General features: G+C 40.0%; 2 protein-coding genes and 1 long non-coding RNA gene across 6 annotated transcripts; 2 read left to right on the top strand and 1 right to left on the bottom strand.

Annotated features, from left to right (window-relative positions):
* The first annotated feature begins 42 nt into the window (after positions 1-42).
* On the top strand, positions 43-7992 carry sxph (saxiphilin). The gene is made up of 17 exons (XM_061042917.1): positions 43-235; positions 555-718; positions 1591-1690; positions 1790-1966; positions 2054-2216; positions 2325-2389; positions 3588-3745; positions 3817-4003; positions 4098-4246; positions 4349-4439; positions 4640-4693; positions 4776-4958; positions 5109-5256; positions 6820-6902; positions 6989-7173; positions 7416-7602; positions 7709-7992. The coding sequence occupies exons 1-17, from the start codon at positions 181-183 to the stop codon at positions 7750-7752; spliced, it is 2193 nt and encodes a 730-aa protein (XP_060898900.1). The 5' UTR covers positions 43-180; the 3' UTR covers positions 7753-7992.
* Positions 5746-8627, bottom strand: LOC132977969 (uncharacterized). Its single transcript, XR_009673861.1, has 3 exons — positions 8491-8627; positions 7908-7934; positions 5746-7628 (listed from the first exon to the last, which is right to left on the bottom strand). It is a non-coding gene; the product is annotated as an uncharacterized LOC132977969 (long non-coding RNA).
* tmcc1b (transmembrane and coiled-coil domain family 1b) lies at positions 8491-21654 on the top strand. 4 transcript variants are annotated; one of them, XM_061042921.1, is made up of 8 exons: positions 8491-8626; positions 11565-11739; positions 14135-14178; positions 15495-15760; positions 18603-19022; positions 19450-19934; positions 20038-20173; positions 20260-21654. In XM_061042921.1, exons 4-8 carry the CDS (start codon positions 15536-15538, stop codon positions 20572-20574), a joined length of 1581 nt encoding a protein of 526 aa, XP_060898904.1. In that variant the 5' UTR covers positions 8491-8626; positions 11565-11739; positions 14135-14178; positions 15495-15535; the 3' UTR covers positions 20575-21654. The 4 variants fall into 4 exon arrangements, with proteins under 4 accessions (XP_060898904.1, XP_060898901.1, XP_060898903.1 ...); XM_061042918.1 differs by having other exon boundaries at positions 14976-15760; XM_061042920.1 differs by lacking the exons at positions 8491-8626; positions 11565-11739 and having other exon boundaries at positions 13333-14178; positions 14976-15760.
* Positions 21655-22468: the final 814 nt, after the last annotated feature.

Raw genomic sequence — 22468 nt, 5'->3', positions numbered from 1 at the left:
AACTGTTTTCTGAGGAGCTGGCTTGCGCAATACATTTTCTATTTATCCGTCAGTACAAGTGCCTCTAATGCTCTGGGAAGTCTAAGCAGGAGTATCAAGGATTTGAGACTACCAGAAAGGACAGCTGTTTGTTGTGCTCTGCAGGCTTCTTTATACAGACTTGAGATACAGTGGAGCAGAATGCGAGGATTTATTGCCATTTTTCTCTTTTCCACATTTGTCTGCTGCGTCAGGGGTAAGGTTTGTTACTTAACTAGATTAATGGAACTTCATTAAAAAGTTATTTTAAGAACATTTTCACTCTAGTTGTGTAAAACATTTTTTTGATGTGAGACTTTGCTGATAAAATTGATCTTGATTCAATTATATCTTATATTATATCAATAAAATCTTTTCAAGTTTACCACAATAAAAAGTTGAATTGAGATTTTAAAATGATTAAAATGTGCAAAGAGAACTGCATCAGATACTTAAACCTTACTGTGTAGCCTACTGGAATATATTTGTCTTGTGTTTAACTGGTGTGAACTGCTAAAATGTCCCCTACATGTTAGCTAAGAAGACGCGATGGTGCACAGTGTCTGATCCTGAGCACAGGAAGTGTGCAGAGCTTGCCAAAGCTCTGGTGGCAGTGCTGCCGCCCGCCGCCGTGGCTGCTTTTGCCAGACTCTCCTGCATCCGAGCGTCCAGCACAACAGACTGCATCGATAAGATCAGGGTGAGCACTGCTTCAAATCAAATGACATTATTGCAGACAGAAAGTGTGCAAAGGGAAAAAACAACTGTTGCAAATACAGCTACATTACATCATGTTTGACTTTTTTTTTTAAATGCATATTTGAGCCCTTATTTAATTATTGGAAAATACTCTTACTAGGAAATATGCTGAGAAAAGACCCCTCAGCAAGAAGTTGGATATTTTCTAAAATTGAGATTGAAATCTGACTCAGAACATTTTAATTTTTTAGGATAATTAAAGTCAGACACATTTGTTTGGCATTATACTTGACAGTTAATTGATATACAAGCCAATTGAAATATTTCTTTTTACAAAAGTCGTGGTCAGAGGTCATTCTGTTATTGATAATGTGCTGAAAGTATCCACTAAGCAGGGCATTTTAAAAATGTAATTACTCCATGTAAACAAGTCGGTAATTACAATACTTTCTCTATAAAACCTTATGCATTGCAGTAGCTGTAATGTATTGTCCTTTATCTGCCACCATATAAGCCAAGAGCAAGCAGATCTATCAGTTTAGACTAGAGCAAGCACTGTTTTTCTTTTTTTTTTTACAAAGACATCTGCCACAAATAAATGAGCCTCCAAATAATGATGTGTGGTAATGGAAACCCTTCCCTGATTTAATTTGATGTTTTACATTTACAGCTGTGTTGCATGGTAATGTTTAACTAATGCTGTAATCTGTTATGTTGTAACTCCATCATCATCTGGAAAAGTGAAAGGCTTTGACTATGACATAATGATCTTAACATATCTGTTCCAGGTGATTCTTTTAATAAGTCTTTATATGAACTCTTCAACAGCACTATCGTAAGATCTGACTCCGTAATACTTTTTTTCTGTTTCAGGCTAACCGTGCTGATATAGTGACGTTAGATGCAGGAGAAGTTTACTCCGCTGTGAAGCAGTTTGGGCTTGTTGCCATAGCAAAGGAGATATACAGTGAAGGTACGTTAACGTCACATTTCTGAGACTCTTCACTATGTCTCTGCAGCTTTGGTGCCTGAGTTAGATTTACTGTCTTTGTCCATGTGTACCTTCCTGTAGGAGGCTGTATTCTGTCTGTTGCTGTGGTGACAAACAGCAGTCTGGACATTCGCTTCCTTCAGGGCCACAGGAGCTGTCACAGCGGGGTTCGATGGACTGCTGGATGGAGTCTTCCTCTTGGCTTCCTGCTGTCCCGAAACTACCTGAGCTGGTCAAAGGAGCAGCCGCTCAGTCAGGGTAAAGAAGTGACCCTTCTGTGTGGAAGTTTCTTCCTCTTCTTCTATATTTTTTACCCTACTGACTTGTTTTTCTCCTCTTGAGCAGACGTCAGTACCTTTTTCAGTGGCAGCTGTATTCCTGGAGCTGCAGCCGTTGCTCCTGCTCTTTGCGCTCTGTGCCAAGGCCAGAAGTCCTACATCCGCCAGAAGAACTATCATTGTGAAACATCCCACAGTGAGCCCTTCTACAACAGCCAAGGAGCCCTCAGGTAAGGCATATAAACAAGCTCTCAGCCTATAGTGCACATTTGCAGTGATAGAAAAATACAAAATGTCAAAACAGCATAGACACTGACATCCTCTTTGATTTGCCTCAGATGCCTGAGGAGCGGGGCAGGAGATGTTGCCTTTGTGGACCACTTAGCTCTTGAAAGCGTTGAAGGTAAACTATCTTCTATTAGACTTCTGTAAGAACTTCTGTGCAACTTTTAAAACCTGGTGGCATTGGGGTTTCAGATACTGACCAAGTTATTGCAGAAAGTCCAATTTTAGTCTAGTCAGCTTTTTGGGTTTAAACAAACTTTTCTTTTATTACTACTAATAATAATAATAATAATACTAATATATTTTAATTATAAGCACTTTTCAAAAACTCAAAGACACTGTTTTATGTTATGGAATGATTTGTAGCAGCTCAGTGGTTTGTTGGTCAGGACCATAGACTGTAAAAATAACAGGACAGCTGAGCACAGACAAAGAGTTCCAGTCCAGCATTTTATTGTTCAAATGATTTCAACTTTTTCAACTCTTCTAGCGATGTCTATACATCATCATTTCTGAAACATAATCAGATCTCACAAAGGGTAATTGTCAAAATAAAAACAGGTAAATCTAGGAATAAAGATAAAACTTGACAACAACAATCAATAACTCAATGCAGTACATGAAATGTAAACTACTTTATTCATATAAATTTAGTGTAAACATTAGGAAACTTAAAAGTCAAACTATAGGATTAAGAAGTCTTCTATATGCTGACAGCATTGCTGCAGGTGAGCTGGCTGTCTTTTTTGGGCCCTGAAGGCCTGCCCATGCAGGTAGCAGAGAGTCAGGTAGAGGAGAGTGTAGCATAATTTGTGCATAACATAACAAAGTTACATACTCCTGTCACAACTCCGTCTTAAAAAGTGTATTCAGTCTTTTCTTCCAGGCTTTGCAGATCAAATCTGCGACAAAAAAAGGTTCCTCTTCTAAAGCACAACTCTATTTTTACATAATCATCTAACCAGAAGAAATCAACTTTAATGGAAGACATTTTTCTAAAAAGGACATCATCATAATATAACCATGATTAGAAAAAAGGCGGAGGCAATTCATTGATTTTTGTGTTGCCGAGGATAATAAAAAAAAATCAGATTTTATGTAGGTAATGGAATAAGATTGCGACCACAATAAAAGACATTGGGAAAAAGCAGTTGGTGTTATTCGATAGTATCTGAAGCTCATTTTAATCACAGACAAAAAAGTTTGGAGCCAACTGCCATCTACACAACTTTCTGAAACTGAAATACTAATGTTTCAAAGGGTGTAACATCTGTATTCTGATATCTCTTTTTTAATTTTCGGATTGTTTCTCTCAGGCAGCGAGAGAGACCAGTTCAGGTTACTGTGCACGGACGGCACTCAGGCTCCTCTCAGCCAATACAGAACCTGTCATCTGGGTCGAGGTCCAGGAGCCGGCATGGTCACAAGATTTAACTTCCGGAAGATCGCTCGCAAATTTCTAACGACAGTGCAGGTACAGTTACACACTTTGTTTTCATGTAGTTGTCGTTTTACCCAAATAAAATATTCCTCTTCACTTTGTAGATGCTGTTTGGCCTACGAGGAAGGGAGAGGCAGCGCTTCCAACTCTTCAACTCATCTGCTTTTGGAGAAAACGACCTTCTCTTTAAAGATGTGACGGATAAACTTGCTATACTGCCAGACGACATGGACGTCAGTCAGGTGCTGGGGCTGGATTATGTGGCTCTCCTCAAAGGTCTCGGACATGAAGGTACTGGCAAATAATAGTGTGTAGATGTTACTTTTTTCATTCAAATCAGACTGGCTTTGATTTATTGACACATTTTAAATTTGCACTATTGTAGGAAGCTCCCTTGAGGACAGCGTTGTGCGATGGTGTTGTATCAGCCATGCAGAGCAGATGAAATGTGAGCAGTGGGCTCTCAATATAAAGTCTGACCCCCTGGTGTGTGTCAGAGCTGTCTCAATGCGCGACTGCATTGAGAAAATTAAGGCAAGTCATTTTAGTCGGATGAATCCCAGGTTGCTGGGAAATCAAAGTTTGATAACACATGAAAAAACATCTAACCTGACAACATCACATGTTTTGCTACAGAGGGACGAGGTAGACGCTGTCTCTCTGGATGCCACTCACACTTTCATCGCAGGGAGATGTGGTTTGGTCCCTGTGGTCACAGAATATTATGGTTAGACTATCTTCTTCTAGAGCAAAAGTCTATGCTCAGATTTTGTTTTTGAGCACACAAAAGAGACAAAAGGGCCTTTTAACTGTGTATTTGAATTTTCTCTGTTGCCATCAGGACGTTGTTATGTTTTACTTGTGTTTTCTTTTCCTTTTTTTTGTATGCTTTGATTTGTTTCCTCTGTGTTTTGTTTGGACTCTCAGAGAAGGACAGAAAATGTGTGCTTGCTGAAGGATCGACCCATTTAGAGACAGATGGTGAGGTAAACAAGCAATAACCCTGGCAGCTTATGTGATTAATGTCTTTACATCAAAAGTGTCTCTCTCTCTCTTTCCACAGTGCTGCCCTTAGTGGTGGCTGTAGCAGTGGCAAAACGTTCCAGCAAGAACGTCTTTATTGGAAACCTGGGAGGGCGTCGCTCCTGTCACGGTCACATGTACAGCCCGGCAGGTTGGCTGCTGCCATACAGACACACACTGAGCCTGGAGCACAACAGCAGCTCCCCCTGTGATCCAAACCAAGGTACTGCCACAACAAAGTTTACACTTTGTATTTAAACTGGCAGCAATCATGTAAACACGTGACTTTCTGAGACACACAATAAACGGCTGTACATTTTAATGTACATATTATTACACACATGGTGTCACTTTCTCGTCTTTGTCTCCTCAGTTTACAACGACGTGTTCTGGAAAGGCTGTCTTCCCGGTTCTCAGGGCAATCTGTGTAAAGTGTGTATGGGAGGTACGGGGGAGGCAGCCACCAGACGGTGTGCCGACAATCACAATGAGCGTTACTACGGCAACGTGGGGGCGTTAAGGTATGGCTTACCTTAACATGTTATTGCTGCAGTGGCACGTACTGTATACAGAGTTTTATTGAAAACTTTAACAAGCATATTTTTCTGCCTGATGTTTGTGGGTGTAAACCTTTCATTTCATTTTGGTTTTATTTGTCCTGGTTCCAAAATACGTGTATTTGAGATTAGCTGCCACCCTAATACATCTGATGTAAAATGACTTAGTTTATGATACTCACAGCTTTTAATAAAAATGTATAGATGAAAGTGTTTTGGCCCCTTGGGAGCAGCTGTGAACACAACATATATTTTTATTACTCTTTTATTATAAGGCTGTGTTAAATACTTGATTCTGATTGGCAAATTACGAAATGATCTGCTATCCCTCAATGCGTCACTGTTGAAGAAGAAGAACAAATCATTAAAGTAGACGGTTACTACAGAAATGGCTCTTATCACAGACTCTGTAGGATTAACCTTAATAATGTCAATCTGCCAAACAAATACCGAATAATTTGACATTTGTTTAATGCGGGCAAAGTAGAAAAGAGAGGATGACAACGGAGGAAAGAGGTTAAAAGACACAGGAACTGCAGGTTATGACAGAAAAATGCTGAAGCTGAAGATGGCACATGAAGTTAGAACAGGGCAGATCATGGTAAGGTATATGTAGATGTTTTAGAAACTGGAAAAGAAATGAAAATGTCACTAAAATCCTTGACAAAGGAGAAAAACTCAACCAGGTCCTGTGCTGCTTCACATCGACCTGTTCACCTTGTCTCACTTCAGCATCAGTGAAAATGTTCAGTTTAATGTGAGAAATGACGGCTTAATCCGCTCATTTTATGAAGGATACAGAGTTAATTGTTGCTATGGACGCAGCTCTAACTGTAGATTCCAAAAGACTATCTGTTAAGCAGAAGAAATCAATCATTTTTAAGTCAATCAAATTCCAAATCAATATTTTGTTTCAGATTATTGATTTCTTTTGTAAGTGGCCGTGTAACAATCAGGAAAATAAATAGTAGGCGGATTGTTGTCCCGGAGGAACTCCTTCAGGTCAAATGAGAATACTGTTGTCTTGCTCACCATGACTCTTCCATTCTGTGAATAACCCACTAACTGTAACTTACATAAGTCATGTTACACATTGATATGGAAAAACACTTACAGTGGAGTAGTTTGTTCTTTGATGCTGAACTAGAGCTGATCTATTATTAAAAACAATGGCTAACAGCGCTCATGGTGACAAAAAACAAAAACGTAGCTTAGAGATGGATAAATAAATAGATAGGTAACTTTATTGATCCCAAGGGAAATTCAAAGCATCCAGTAGCAGTTTACAAGAAAACGCATGATGCATGACAGAGATGTTGAATTTGGGGGGGATTAGGCCTACACTTTATCAGTTGTTGAACGACAGAAATTGACAGCAATGGCACTTTCCATAGACAGTTGCCTTTCTATTGTCACTAATCTGCAAATATTATGTCTATTTATGTCGTAGAGAGGGACTATTTTTTGTTGTTGAACATGTGTGTAATACTTTGGCTGAAATGACTCTTAAATCTTATACTTATAAAGGTGTCTGGTTGGAGATCCCAGTGGTAAAAGCTACGGTGATGTGGCCTTCCTTGAGCAGCACAACCTTCATGACAACATCCTCAGTGAGATTTTCAAGACGAAGTTATGACCTGAACACTCACACTAATGTATCCTCATTGTATCTCATTGTCATGCTTGACCTTTTCAGGTTTGAGCTCCACTGGTTGGGCAGAGGGCTGGACGTCATCAGACTTTGAGCTGCTCTGTGGTGATGGGCGTCGGGCACCACTGTCAGAGTGGGAGAGCTGTAACCTTGGAGTTGTCCCTCCAAACACCGTCATGACGCGACCTGTGTTAACAGCGAGAGTGTATGACTTCCTGATGAAATCACAGGTCAGGGTTTAAAATCAGGGGTTCTTCTTTCCACTGTAGTTATGCTTTATTTTTAAAAAAAAAAAGAAAAAAAAGGTTTTTTTAAAGAACAAAAAAGTAGCCACACAACATATTTTCATGAGTAGTCTGAAATGAGCTCAACTTGATTTAAGTTTGTAATTACCTAATTAAATCAGTGTATTTGTATATTTACTCTTCTAAAGCTTTATATTCTAAACAGATACTTTTCAACAACCTTACAGGAAACTTTGACAGCTAACCCAACCACTGAGTTTAAGCTCTTTGAGTCTCAGCAGTACGGAGAAAGTGATCTGCTGTTTAAAGATGCAACTCAGTGTTTGGTTCACACGAGTCACATGACCTCCCAATCCATCCTCGGAGACGAGTTCTATAGTCACGTAGAAAGTGTCTTTAACTGCACACGCTCTGGTAAGATCTTGATCACTGGCTGACACCTGTTTTTCAAAATCAAAAACAAAGCAACCATCACACATTTGAATAGTTCTAATGTTTACATCTGTGCTTCTCATAACAGATATCCTGGAGTTTTGTGACCAGGATGTGTGCAGCATTTTCTAATGGACGTCGTGGTTATGTTATTCAATCCCCCATCCACAAACTTGTTTCATCTTAACAAGATTACTTCAAAGCACAACTGGTGTCATCTGGTCTAACATCAAGATCAGAATTGAGTATAAAATAACTTTAAAATAAAAATAAAAATGTGTCTTTACCCATTTCTGTGCATGTTTCCTTGATTCCTAAAGATAATAGAAAGTAATTATGTAGCTTTAAAATGCCATATTTACTTAGAATTATTAATTGTGTGATCTATGTGTCGCAAACATCTATTTGAATGGTATTTTCAAGACTGAAGGTACAGCAAACTGCTAACAATGCATTTATAAAAACTTGAGTTGCAGAGAAGGAAGTTATATATTAAGATTTGAATACAGTTGTAATTAAATGTCAAAGCTATACTGTTTCATACAAAGAACCTTCTTGTGTGTTTACAGAATATTAGGATTGGAGCTTTGATTTGAATAATTACATAAAAACTTTGTCCATCACAGGAACAAAAATTGTTACTGCAGCATACTTAGATTTGTATATTGTATATTAAACAAGGGCATAGAGGAATATGGTTCAAAGTCCAGCCAATTACACTGAAGCTGTCGTTGCCATTTACTATTTAAATCTCAGGTTAAACATATTATACAACATTGCATATTAGATAAATATAACATCATGTCTTATATAATGTATATACTATACGCTTGATATATAAAATATAATAAACCCATTTAACCGGATCACCTGCACACACGGGATGGTTAGCCGCCTCTGGTACTCAGCTGTTCTGACGTCGAGCACGCTATTTGACGTCATCGTGGGAGTGTTCCAACCATCGGGAGAAATGAATGGCCATCAACACAATCCTCTCAGCGCCCATGTAAGTTGAAGCCAGCAAAAAACACACATTTTACGAAGTGTTTTATGAATGAAATGTGTTTCCATATGCTGTTATCCGATCTGTACAATGTTTGAGGTCGCTTAACGTTGTTTATGGTGTTGTGGCTGCCGCCTGGCGAGCTGCCCTGTTCGCCTGTAGCTAACCATGGCTTGTTGTTTTAGCTACAGTCTAGCCAGCCTGCTAACTGACAGGCGGAGTGGTCAGGCGGCTAGTAAGCGCCTGTTTTACAACCGAGAACAGTCTGGGATGGCGATGATAAGTAGGCTTACATGAGAGTTAGTAAAGAAATCGAAATCATTGTAGTGCGGTGGAGACAAAATGTGTAAAGGTTACACTTTGGGGACAACACCCAGGCCGGATTCAGTGACATTATCAGAGCGCTTCCACCAGGATGTGCTAAACAAACTGAACTAAGCTAAGAGCTTTGACTTTGTCCTCAGATAAGTTCAGCACTGGTTGATATTAACATTGCAAATAGGGGACTGTACGCTTACGCAAACCTAAACTGTGACAACTGTCTGACTAAATACCCCCACCATGAAATACAAGACTCCCAAGGTGTGATTAAGAAAGCCTAGTGGGAGTATGTGACAGCTTCCAGATACCTGCAATTTAAACTCACCCAGTGTGTTGGAGCTGTTCACACCTGAGTTTGGTTTGAAGTGTTGACAGAAGGACAGGGTGCAGAGTTTCAGAGTATGGCTTATGACATACACTGATATTATGTTATGCTGCACATTATAATCAAAAGGTTTACTTTGAGGTATGTCAATCATTTTAATATGTTTTAGGTGATTGTTTAGGAATTTGATCACCATACAGTTTGAGGATTTAATCTCAATTTGGTTTAAAAAGTCGATACGATGAGCTAACTTCTTCTGCTAACCAGTATAAAGTATACCCTCCCTTTATGTATTCTGGCAGTAATTCTATAATTTAACAAATGACGATAAGCTGTCGTTCATTCAAACCTGTGTGTCAGTGTTTAAAGAAGCTGCGAAAAACGCCACACAGCTGCTCAGGTGAGAGAGGAGGAAGACAGGTGTATTAGACTGAATACTTGAATCTTTATATGCAGCTGGTAAGCATGGTCACCAGGTGAATGTGACATTTAAGACACACGGGCTCTACTGCGTTCACGAACTATGATAACCCCACGACCCCCCCCCCTCTCCCCTCTTCACACATTGCACCGGTGTGAGCTCTGGACTCCAGCGAGCTTCCTCCGGTGCAATGTGGTAGCTTGTACTGCTATAGCTACAACAAGAGGTAGACAGGCCATTAAAACGGAAGCACCGATGTTTCATACATTTCTTTACATCAGCGATTGGCACCGCCTTCTAACAGAACTTTGAACTTCTTTATCGTCCTTTTCTAATATATCCCAGACTCATGTTTGTTAAATGCCGGGCCTACGAAGGTTGGATAGCAAGCTGCTAATTCCAGCCTCTTCTTAGCTCCAGCTAACGACGGATAAACCGATCGGGCTCAGACCCTACACAGTATCTGAGAGAAACATCACTCCTGAAAACAGTCCAGTTAGTTGTGTATATTAGTGACTTTATCAAACCATCTGCCTTTTATTTTTTAAGCAGATTCACTGTAGTCACATATTGACACAGGATGCACCTGTTACCTAATGAATAAATGAAATAATCAACTTAAACTGCATGCTGATAGTGAGCTCCCTGATGTTAGTGTGTACAAGTGAGAGTGATTATCATAAGAATTGATTTCAAAAGAAACTTTATTAACACCAATAGGTGACATCACTGAAGGGATGATGCTGGGCTCTTGGCAGTGTGACTGTAACCGTGTTTTCAAGCAGAGAGCGATTACAATAGGTCATACATGTTAAGTTTTTATGGTCACAATGAATTATTTTATGTTCATAGTGGCTCTACGTTGAAAGCAAACGGTGCATGACCTGCACATTTTCCCAAGGGGGCTTTTTGGTACTATTAATTAACATTACACAAGTAATTAATGTAAAAGCCCTTGCAGGCCGGTGCTGTACAAAAATAGAAGTGTTTTAATTTTCCCATTTTAGCCACACATTTTCAACAACCTCACTTCTTGCCTGACAATGAATGCTGCTGGTTAGATTTCTGTCCAGCTTTATCCCAGCTTGCTCTGAAGTCATGCAAACTGAGCCAACAACAACATCACAAGATCAAGCCCCCCCTACAGTTTTTGGAGCCGAGCACTGCAGTTGCACTTCACTGACAAGGTCCCTTTGCAAAAACTTCAGGGCTTGAAGGGACACACCTGGCTTTCCTCTGGTCTAAGAACCGAGTGGTTAATAAATCAGATCATCAACATAATGTTTTATTAAGTCTAAAACAGATTAAGATATTATTTTCCAGATTGGGACTTGTCAGTAAGGGACGCTAAATACAATCAGTTTATGTGACAGTTTCAAATACTTAATCTATGAATTTTGCAAAATGTGTACACTCTTTAGTTTCACAAGCAGGTAAACAAACTTTTTTTTGATGGGTTGCCCAACTGGGGCCCAGACTGCAGGGTCGTGTGCATACTCTCAAAGGATCATCGTTTATTTACCTTTACTCTGCCCACTACTTCATTGCTACTTCTAACATTAAAATAGGCTATCTAAAATATGTTGTGGTTTCATTTGAACCTTTGTTTAAGTAAATGCACTGTTGAAATCAAACAAAACTGTAAATAAGAATAAAAAAATTGATTGATTTTTTTCCCCGGTGACGATGCCACTACCCCTAACTTGGAGGAAACACTGAGACATCATGTAATGTATGATAGTCCTAGTCCAAGGTATAACTTGTAAAAGTCTCATGTAGTGAAACAAAACCCCTTGGTAACAATTAGGATGTGTTAAAACATTCTCAACGATCTGTTTCTCAGACTTTCTTTCCTCTGCTTGTTTTCTTTGCAGCATGTGATTTTTCTAAATGTCCACGGAAACAGCTGACTAAAGTTCAACAGCTATCCGTCCACACTTCCATTTGTGAGAGTAACCCAGAGGAAGCAGACTTCAAAATTCCCTTGGATTACGCCTTTTCATGTAAATAGATCCACAACAGATCATCTGCGGATGACCACACCTGAATGTGAGTTTATACAAGCACTTTGACTCTTGCTGTGTTTTGTGTCCCTCTATAATAACCTATGAAATTCCATTTTAGTTTCAATGAGCCATACTATTATGGCCATTAATTCGATTGTGACTAATAATGGAATGTTATTGTATTTTTAATTCTCAAAATAAGCATGAAGTGTACTGTATTCACTGGTAAATAAATGTGAAACAAATCAGTGCTATTTGCAGAGGTAATACTGCATTAAAAGCAGTCATCAAATGAAACACTCTGCTTCTAGATGCATGCTTGCCATGAGGCTGTTTTTGCAAAAATGATTTATTTAACAGATGAAAAGGCTAAAATGCTGCTAGACACACTCAACACTGTAGATGATGTGACCTTGGATCCCTTCAAGTTTACAGAGTGATAGGCGAATGTTGGCTGACCCATTTCCAAGAGAACACTTTGCCCGTAGCCTTGAGGAGTCGCATGCCATTGTAGTTTCAGTGTACGTCAAGACTTATAGTCCCATGTCTGTAAAGAATTTTTGATCTGGGGTTGAAAATAACGGTTTGACAAACTAGAAGCTTAGTGTTAATTCAGTAGGCTAACATAGAGCACATGATAATTGAAGTCTGTAAGATGAGCACCTTTATTGTTACATCTTTAAACAGCAGCTATGCAGACCTGATCCCAGGAGTGAAGGCAAGCCTGGTATGACACAGACTTTGATACAGAACTTTTTAAGGTGTGTCAAAAATGAAGTTAGTTTTGAGAGATTGCAGTCTTAAGTTACAAGTAGTCAGATTGATCTAACAGTAATTCACTTATAGAAGGAGGGAGGTCACATATCATTCTCTATTGACGTTTTCATTGGTATGGAGTAATAATTAAAACGATTGACTGCAGTAAGTTAGCCCTAATATAATGAAACCGTGTAGCAGCCTCTTTTTAAGCATGGCTTACTGTAGATTCTCTTTTCTTTTTGCACTATTATTCTCACTACCACCTACCCTTTAACATCGTGCTTTCTTTCTTATCCAACAGTGCAGATCTAACAGCAGGAGCAGCAGTAATGAGTCACTGTGTAGCACTAATGGAGCAATTCAGAGGGGTTTTTTGTACTGCTAGATTTTGCTGCTGGCTTGTTAAGTGATACTTTCTAGCTCTGCTGACTCGTGGAATAATTTTTTCTGTTTCACTGCAAAATTATCCAAGCACTGCGTAGTCAGACCCATTACTTAAAGCTTGGGATATGTCCTGTGCATAAACACATTGTATATTGTAAAACATTCTGTCTCGATGTTCAATGTTGATTTTCATGCTTAGTAATTTGAAGTGTATCTCTGGTTTCATTTAACGAGATGTAATGGAAGAGTTCAGTCCATACAAACAAATTCAACTTGTAATTTATTTTGAGTGCTGCAACTTCTGTGAGCCGGTGTTTTGGGTTTGATTCCCTGTGATTCAAGCATGCAAAGACAAAGTAGACTCAAATGAGTGTGTCTGTCTCTGGCTTTTGAAATAAGGACAGCATTTTTAAAAATGAGGGAGTCATTTGATTTACAGTAGGTGGTCAATTTCATCAGTGTTAATAAATTTTTTTTTTTTTTAAGTATTTCAAATAAAAGCCCAAATTCAGAAACCCCATTTAATAGAGGGGAAAGTAAGCACAGGCAAACATGTAACTCAATAATACAAATTAAAAAGGTTAAAAATACATCGTTTCTGATACATGTGGATTGTAAAGTAAACATGCAGAATGATGTGAAAACAAAAATGAAAAGTGATAGTGCGTTCATTTGAGTCTTAGGTTTTGGCGCTTGAACGTTAAGTCTATGGTGCCATATAACCAAAGGTAATGTCAAAGAAAATGAAGTTACGGTCCAGTCGTTGATGTAAGAAATCATGAAAAATCCCTACATGTTTGTATTAAAGGGTAGCCTGATTTATAGTTGGCTTTTAAGTGGTTCAGGAGAAAATGTGGATAGACTCTTGCCCCTCTTGTACGAGCCACAGACGAGTTGTGTACTGTTGCTACTCCTAACATATTTCAGGTTTTGATGTTTGCTTCTTTGTCATACACTAAAGTAAAGGTGTGTAGAGCTGTTATTGTGTTGATCTTGTCATGAGTGCTGAAATGTTTGAACAATAGTTTCTGTTGTAACACACAACAAGGCTCGTCATGAATCGACTTTCTTCTCGCTTTTAAGGTTTTAAACAAAGGTCCATTAGGTGGTGGACTGTTGACTCAGCATGTTAGCAGCTCTTAAGTGTGTTGTATTCCTTCACATATCCATTATCACCAGTAACTGCTGAGTTGAAGTTTTGTGTTCAAGTCTTTTTTTTTTTCTTTTTTATGTTTTTCTTTTGTATGGAGCATAGTGTTTATGTTTTCTTGTGTCAATATTTCTGCTTCATTTAGCCTTCCCTGAGTTGTGAGTCAGTGGAGGAGAAGCTGGGCTGATGGTAAGTCAAACTCTTTTTCACCTCCTCTCTTGCTTTCTTTCTCAAGTCTCCTTACATGTTAGTTAAGTCAAGCGGCTTTTATGTAAGCCGACACCTGAGAGCTGAGGACGTGGACTCGTCACAGTGCAGGATTTTAGTCTCGTTATAAAATGAGACACAAAGCGGAACCGCCGTAGATCACTGAACACCGTAATCCTCAGAAAATTGGATAAGAATTACTGTCCATTTAGAATTAAATGTCCTTTTTTTACACTCTGTAGTCTCTTTTGTTAGCATCATTCAAGCACTCAAAGTTTTGTTGATTATTGATTTCTGTAATGAATGCTTTCTGGAACATTATGATTCAAAGAGGTCCTATGTGAAGTTGGACTTGAATGCTCAGAAATTAATTTAAAAAAAAGCAGGGATGTCAGAAATCAGCAGGACTTTCACCATGTTGGATAAAAAAACAAAAAAACATCAACATTTCAGAAAGTGTTTGTAAACCTTGTGTATTTTTATTTTTAGACTTTGTGTTTCTGCATTACTGGGTTGGCAATTTCAGACATGCCAATTGCTGTTTAGCTGAAATAGATATCTACTGTTTTCTCTCAGCAGAGAGAAAATAGAAAGCTTTATTCAATCATGAATTAATTTTCAAGCAAAATAAACAATAAACCTTCCTTTATTAAAATGCAAAAACAGCTGTCATGTCTGTCAACCCATTTGTGTTGCTTGTTTAATATTCTGCCACTGCTTATTATTTTCATCACCCACTGCAGCATGTCATAATTCATTTTATTTTCCTTTTGTGGTAGACAAGCATGACATTGAGCCAAGCCACAGATGCATGCCCACTCACAAGGCCCAACTGAGTGCCATTCCCTCTGCTCCCCGGCTCTCAACCAGTCTCTCAGAGGGGGGAGGGAGGGGGTGTCGTCGGGGCGTAGCTAGTCCCCTGCACCCCCGTAGAGCCTCACTGTGAAACTGGAGGTCTCAAATGGATCAGGGTAGTAGTGAGCAGAGTACAGAAGAGCCAGACGCAGGAGGTCGAGCGGAGCCAGAGGCTGGCAGGAGGGCGTCGGAGTCAGAGCACGGCTTGTCCAAAATCACCCATAATGCCCTGGAGAACATGGGAGCGTTGGGCCATGGCCTGAAGCACTTCTTCCAGCCACAGCGCCGACGCTCCTCCGTTTCCCCACATGACTCCGTCTCATCCTGCATGGGCGCCCCTTCCTCCGAACCCACCGATGCTGGGTCAGAGGTGGGGGATGCTCCCGCCTCCTCGGCCCTGCCTGTGGATTCTGACAACTCTGCCGCTTCCGCTCCTCCTGCAGCTCTGAGCAGAGTTCTGCAGCAGATCCGAGGCGCTCCACCAATGATGAAGCGAGGCACCAGCCTGCAAAGCCGCCGCAGCAAGGTGGGAGGCTCTGGGGATCCTCCCCAGAAAGGAAGCCCGCAGATCCACAGGCGCAGCACCCACGAGGCCCTGCTTCAGGCTGGACGCCCACGCTCCTCCTCGACCACAGATACACCCACCAGCCCTGCCCTAGTTGACATACTGCTGACCTCGGGTTATCACTCAACAGAAGAGCCAGACAAGGTAAGTGTCTGAGTCCTGTCATAGAACAACTTAAGCATCTTCATGCAACAGTAGATTCTTAAAGCTCAGACTACTGGGGGATCGGGCCGATTTGAGGGGCTGTTTCGGACTCGAGGCTGCTTGGAACCAATTATATTCCCAGATTTTCTTGTAGGGTGAGAGTTATAAAGATTCAATGTTAATGCCCCCGATCTGCTCGGAGATAGTCGGGGAGGACCTGATTTACATCAAACATGTTGTTTTATTTAGGATTTAAAATCTTGACCTTTTTTTTTTTTTTTTTTTTTAAGATTTATTTTTGTGCCTTTTATTAGAGAGATATGAAAGTGGATAGAGTCTGAAATCATAGAGAGAGAGAGTGGGGAATGACATGTGGGAAAGGAGCCACAGGTCAGATTCGAACCTGGGCCGCCCTCTGGGACGACTACAGCCTCCACACATGGGGCGTGCACTCTAACCACTGCGCCACAAGCGCCCCAAAATCTTGACCATTTTGTCATGAAAGAAGTTGTGACTATAATAACCGCGAGAGACAAGTGAAGACTAATAAGTGGACAGTAGAGGCGATCAGTGGCAAGGTGTGCACACAGGTGTGCTGGACAGTTACCTCCAGCTCTTGTTGAAGAATAAACAGTCCATTTCTTCACCCAAACTTCAAAATTATTTATTATTTTTTTCCTCTCTGCACAAAGCATTATAATCACACATTGAACTGCCGGCTCCATTGTTTAAATGAGGTCATGTGAGGTGGTGCGTTCCTCAATCGGGCACGATAACCTTAGTGAAATCCTGAAGTGTGTGATTTGCCATTATTTTCATATCTTGTAGTGTGTGCATGCTTGAGATTATGTAGCAGAATATCTGTTAAGATTCTTCTTATGTGTGTGATGTTACCCGATTTCAATCAGGTAGGACTTTAAAACTCCTGAGCACAGAGCAGGAGAATTTCCAGTGTTGAAGCAAGCCATACACTGGGTGATATGAGGGCTTTTGGATATAGGTCACAAAGGCAGTTGTTGAGTGTACCAGTGTGTGTGGGGGTGCACAAAGGAGGAAAATTGCTTTGTTTTGTGGTCACACTCCTTCTCTGAGTTACGCCTGAGTCAAACCTAAGGAAAGGGAAGCAAAGAAAAAGGCCTTACTTTTGTTACAGAATCTGAGACAAAACGACTCTTCTATAACCTAAGCACTGGTAGAGACTTTATTGTGTTTAGATTTTTTCTTCAGCAACAAAAGTAATCATTTAATGATGATCCTGTAATGTTTGTACACAAAGGGGTTTAGGAACTGCTTATAGCTAATCCAACATCACTTTGCAAAATGCAAATTTGCCAACTGAATCATGTAGGGAAGAAACTGAGCTCAAGGTGCAGCAAATGGCTTCGTTTCCTGCTCGACTCCTGTTTTGATACATTTCAACTCAACCCAATAATCGTGAGGGAATAAAAACAATGTTAATGACAAAGTTCATGTATATTTTCTTGTTTCTTGTTTTTAACACGTAATTGTTCATTCTTGATGTCATACAAATATTCTTATATCCCATATACTCAGTCTATTCTATTCATATACAAATATATTCAGCGATCTTAAACCATGTACAAACAGACAAAAAACATTCTTTAACCTAATAAAACCTCAAATGTTTTAGTTCTTAGAAATAGTGCTATAGGTCATAACATTTTGGCTCTGAATAGCGATACAATGAGATGCTGTGCACTCACAAAGAAGCAAATTGAATACAAGAAGCGTTGTATGTGTTTACAAAAAGAAAAAAGTCAAACTAAGTCTAATTATGTAGCCATGTTAAAAGGTTGCTAATGGTTTAGATGGGCCTGGTTGAACCCTTGAATGTCGAGATGAGCTGTCAGTGGAGGAAGGTCACAGATTGCCTTTGACTGGTTGGTCACTATGTGCTTTAAGCCTTTCTAAATTTAGCCCTTGCTGTCTCTGAGAGTACTTTAGGACAGAGAATGCTTGCAGGGCTAAACACTCTGAAACTAAATGATTGTTGTTGTTTTTTGACCATGAATGAATAAACAAAGTCAAAAAGGAACCAAGAAAACCATAAAAGCCTATCACTTCATAGATAAGAAAACATAAATAAAACATACTCATTGACAATGTTGGCTAAATAACATTTCTGTGAAGAACAGCAGCTCTCTCTTAGCTCCGTTATCATATTTTAAGGCTCAGTGACTTTTTATTTGTGACCTGACAGTTGTTTCAGTTATGTTGGCCAAAAATAAAATAATGGTCCAATGCTGTTGTAAAAAAAAAAATCACTAAAATGGATCTGGAAACTGGATTGACCTGACCATATCCAAGAGGCCTTGCATACCAAGATGTTCTTCAGACAATTAGAAGCTGGGAAAACAATCATATTATAATGAGGCCTTTTCAGTTTGTCTTAACAACCCAGAAGTACTATTTACTTCTCCTGTAGTTGCCCAAGTTTGACTCTTAATGCTCTGGTGACTGTTTAGGGACTCAACTAATTTGCACTTGGCTTTGAACCAATCTACCTGCTGAGGGGTAAAATAAAAATCAATTGCTTACCTCCTGTTAAATCTACAGTTAGGCTGGACTATTTAACTAACTGTTTCCTTCCCCATAGGGCTCCTTCAACTGGAGCCATGAAGTGACAGGGGGGGAAAAAAGAAACTTTAGTTTTACTGGTGCCCTCTGCTGTTGTAAAAGAGAAGTGACATATCTTCATTATAAAGTATAAACACAGGTGTTCACATTAGACACTGTCAGGGTGCTCATTAGATCAAACATTAAATAACAGACATGTCTTCCTGTTTATTTGATCGTTTCTTCTTTTCTTTTATTTGAACAGCTGGACCGCTATGATGGAACGGGCCCTGCTGTGTCACCCAATGCCCTCCCATACGGTGCAGATGGGTATGATGTAGTCGACAGTACCCCAGACCCACAGCGAACTAAGCAGGCCATTGCCCAACTACAACAGAAGATTCTAAAGCTCACGGAACAAATCAAAATAGAACAAACTGCACGTGACGACAACGTGGCCGAGTACCTGAAACTCGCTAATAATGCAGACAAGCAGCAGAGTGCACGCATCAAGCAGGTGTTTGAGAAGAAGAATCAAAAGTCAGCTCAGACTATCCAGCAACTGCAGAGGAAGCTGGAGCATTACCACCGGAAGCTTCGAGAGGTGGAGCACAACGGCATCCCTCGTCAGCCCAAAGATGTTTTTCGAGACATGCATCAGGGGCTGAAAGATGTTGGCGCTAAGGTTTGTGCTTTCCTGGTGCCTTCAATGTTCTCTGTATGAGCTGTATGACACTTGAATGGAAATAAGAGTAGACTCACAGCAGGAACTTTAGGCTAACATTTCTCTCTACATTTTCAAATGCCACATTAACACCAATGCAGTTCAGTCACTTCTCTCACATTTCCCCCAGCGCTCTTTATCCAGATCCATCCACTGTCTTCTTCAGAAATTATGATTTCAGAAAGGGGAATGCATTTTGAACCTAAATATCAATTGCATATAAAAGCTACAATAGCCACATCCAAGAGGCAGATCACAATCCCCACTGGAATTTTCTGCCCTTCTATTATCAGCCTAATTCACTGGTTTACATTGGTTAAACTAGAAGTCATACAGCCATACGTCTCATGTTGCAGCCTGAGTACTGACCAGATCTTGCTGATTACAGGTAACAGGTGGCCTCTCCAGTTTCTCTCACGCCACTCACTCTGCAGCTGGAGCCGTCGTGTCAAAGCCGAGAGAAATCGCCTCTCTCATCCGCAACAAGTTCGGCAGTGCAGATAACATTGCAGGCCTGAAAGACTCCCTGGATGAATCTCAGGGAGATGAAGGAGTGGGTCCTGGGGGAACGAGGACCCTTGGGACAGGACAGTTGCATTCCAGCCCAAAGTATGGAAGTGATGATGACTGTTCTAGCGCTACTTCTGGCTCAGCAGGAGCTAACAGTACGACTGGAGCCCCTGGAGGCCCCCCTAGTTCCAAGGGCAACACCCTTGAACACGGCCAGGCATCAGGATTTGATGCTGTACTTCATGAGATACAGGAGCTTCGGGAAAACCAGGGTCGACTGGAGGAGTCCTTTGAAAACTTAAAAACTCACTATCAACGTGACTATACAATGATCATGGAGGCACTTCAAGAGGAGCGATACAGGTATTGTAAAATGTCCTGTACACTTTAATACAGAAGGTCTGTATGGGTAGAAGAGAAAAGTTGTCCTAGTTTATAACGGGCTGTTGTTTTCACTATTTTTCAGGTGTGAACGTTTAGAAGAACAACTCAATGACTTGACAGAACTGCACCAGAATGAAATTCTGAACTTAAAACAGGAACTAGCCAGTATGGAGGAGAAGATCGCTTATCAGTCTTACGAAAGAGCGAGAGACATTCAAGTAAGCTCACCAAAATGAACTTCTGGTAATTGTTTCTGCTTTGTCCTCTGAACTTCTTTACTGACATTTTTGTCTCTGACCTGTAGGAGGCGCTGGAGGCATGTCAGACTCGTATCTCCAAGATGGAGCTACAGCAGCAGCAACAGCAGGTGGTGCAGCTCGAGGGTTTGGAGAATGCCACAGCAAGGACCCTTCTTGGAAAACTAATCAATGTGCTGCTAGCTGTCATGGCAGTGCTTCTGGTGTTTGTGTCCACAGTGGCTAACTGTGTCGTCCCCTTAATGAAAACACGCAGCCGCACACTCTCTACACTACTACTCGTGATCTTCCTCGCCTTCTTCTGGAGGCATTGGGAGGCTATTTCTGAGTATCTGCATCGCTTTCTTCTGCACCCAAGATGACCGACTTTGAAGGCTTATTTTAATGTTCTAAGAACAGAGGGGTGGGGCTGTTGTGTAAAATGAGGACATTCACCCATACAGGAAGTTGAATTTCAAAAGCTCTACCTTTTATTATTCCTCAGCTTTTTAAAACACTCAAGAGGGTTGCATCGGAGGTTTGTCACTTTATCACATCCTGAAATGTGTTTTAAGAGGAATGATTTGGTGAATTAGGGAGAGAAACGGCTGGATGCTTGGTATCAACCGGCTATCTTTAGTGCATTTGTGGCACAAGTACATACTCTAAGGGTAAATGGACTGTAGTTGAAGGAGGGGCAGAGAGAACTGCACACTTGATTTCTCTCTTCTGAGTGGAATTGTTTACATGTGGAAAACTTTGCATTGTTATGCCACAGAAGAAATTGTTGAGTTTTATTACTTTTAAGCTGAATCAAGTGGTATTGTTTTGAAGTCACTGCTATTTTTAACAAAGATGATTGATGTTTTTATTTTTAATTTCTTTTAACTGTAACGTGCCGACAGTGTTCTGCTGATTTAGTTGTCCACATTCTCTTTTTGTAAGTTTTCTCTCTTCTGGTCTTGCCATTTTAATTTTTCAGTCTGCTCTCTCTTTCTCTTTTAAACAATCCCTCAAATTTCAGCTCTTGTGACCAACTCTTACTTTTTTTTCTTCGCTACATCTGAAGAATGGGGTGCTTGCACAACAGCTACATTGCTCTGGAATCAGACTTGTCACTGGATCAAATAATAGTGGGTTCTTGACTTGTTTCTTTTGGATGTTTAAAGTCTGTAACACTGGTTCTGCCAACCAGGAAACTACTATCGAGTACTTATATTTGGATCTGGACCCTGCCCTCTGGGCCAGCTGGGTTCTGCAGTCCTGGTGTTTTTTTTTCCACTGCTGAAGAATAATCTATGAACTGATTTAACATACTTGAAGAGCGGTAAAAGAGCTCAAAGACTCAGTGCTTCCGTACTGTTTCTATTAGTGACAATGAAATAGTAATACTTTTTAGTTGATTTTTTTATATTTTAAAGACAAATAAATTTGCTGTTTTAAAGGTGAAGATGAAAGTTTAACTTGCATTTGTCTCGATGTCATCATTACGTTGTCTCTTAATGTACATGTCACTCCTGTTGGGGTCACTTGGTTCACGAGAAGGCTGTATGTGTGGAATGGTATGTATTTCAGCAAGTTAAGTATATTTCTTATTGGTCCTATGAACACCCTCACCAGTATGATGAAACAAGTAACTACACCCAAACTCTGAGAAAAAAACATTCACATAAAGCTGTTTAACTGAACCTTGAGAGTAACAGGAACAACCTTTCTGAGACTTGTAGTTCAAACACTGGTTTGGGTGTTTGGACTACAAACATTTGACTGGGCCAATTGATTAATTGGGAATTGAGACATGTTAAAATGAGTTCAGTATCGAGGCCCTATATATAGGGTTAGGGTTATATATCAGTGCACTTAATACCTAATTTGTGTTGTGGAAAGCGGTTGCCATAGATAAATCTGTTGTTTATCCTCAGATGTAGAAAATATAATTACAGTAGAAATACTATGCCCTTGCATTATTCCCGTCAGGGTAGGCCTAGATCAGGGATGGGCAACTTTGGTCACAGCAAGGGCCACATTCATTTAATTCTCACTGCCAGGGGGCCAAATTGTAGCATACAATAACAGTCAATTATGTCTCAAATTTAACTCAACATATACCAGTGATCAAATATTATTATAATAATAATTTATACTTTATTGATCCCGCGAGGGGAAATTCGTTTTATGGAAATATTTATTATTATTATTATTATTAATTATGGAAATATTTCTGGTTTTCATGATTTCATGGCAGATTTTGTCATGTTTTCTTCATGTTTTGATGTG

Source organism: Labrus mixtus, chromosome 7 (genome assembly GCF_963584025.1).
Source record: "Labrus mixtus chromosome 7, fLabMix1.1, whole genome shotgun sequence".
Taxonomy (NCBI): domain Eukaryota; kingdom Metazoa; phylum Chordata; class Actinopteri; order Labriformes; family Labridae; genus Labrus; species Labrus mixtus.
The sequence above is the reverse complement of the archived record's forward strand: the minus strand, read 5'-3'. Positions and strand labels throughout refer to the sequence as shown.

Coding starts and splice junctions, on each gene's coding strand:
- sxph (XM_061042917.1), top strand. CDS start 181: ATGCGAGGATTTATTGCCATTTTTCTCTTTTCCACATTTGTCTGCTGC. Junction 236..554: donor ATTTGTCTGCTGCGTCAGGG/GTAAGGTTTGTT, acceptor CCTACATGTTAG/CTAAGAAGACGCGATGGTGC. Junction 4,004..4,097: donor CAAAGGTCTCGGACATGAAG/GTACTGGCAAAT, acceptor GCACTATTGTAG/GAAGCTCCCTTGAGGACAGC.
- tmcc1b (XM_061042918.1), top strand. CDS start 15,158: ATGGATCAGGGTAGTAGTGAGCAGAGTACAGAAGAGCCAGACGCAGGA. Junction 19,023..19,449: donor TGAAAGATGTTGGCGCTAAG/GTTTGTGCTTTC, acceptor TGCTGATTACAG/GTAACAGGTGGCCTCTCCAG. Junction 19,935..20,037: donor CTTCAAGAGGAGCGATACAG/GTATTGTAAAAT, acceptor ACTATTTTTCAG/GTGTGAACGTTTAGAAGAAC.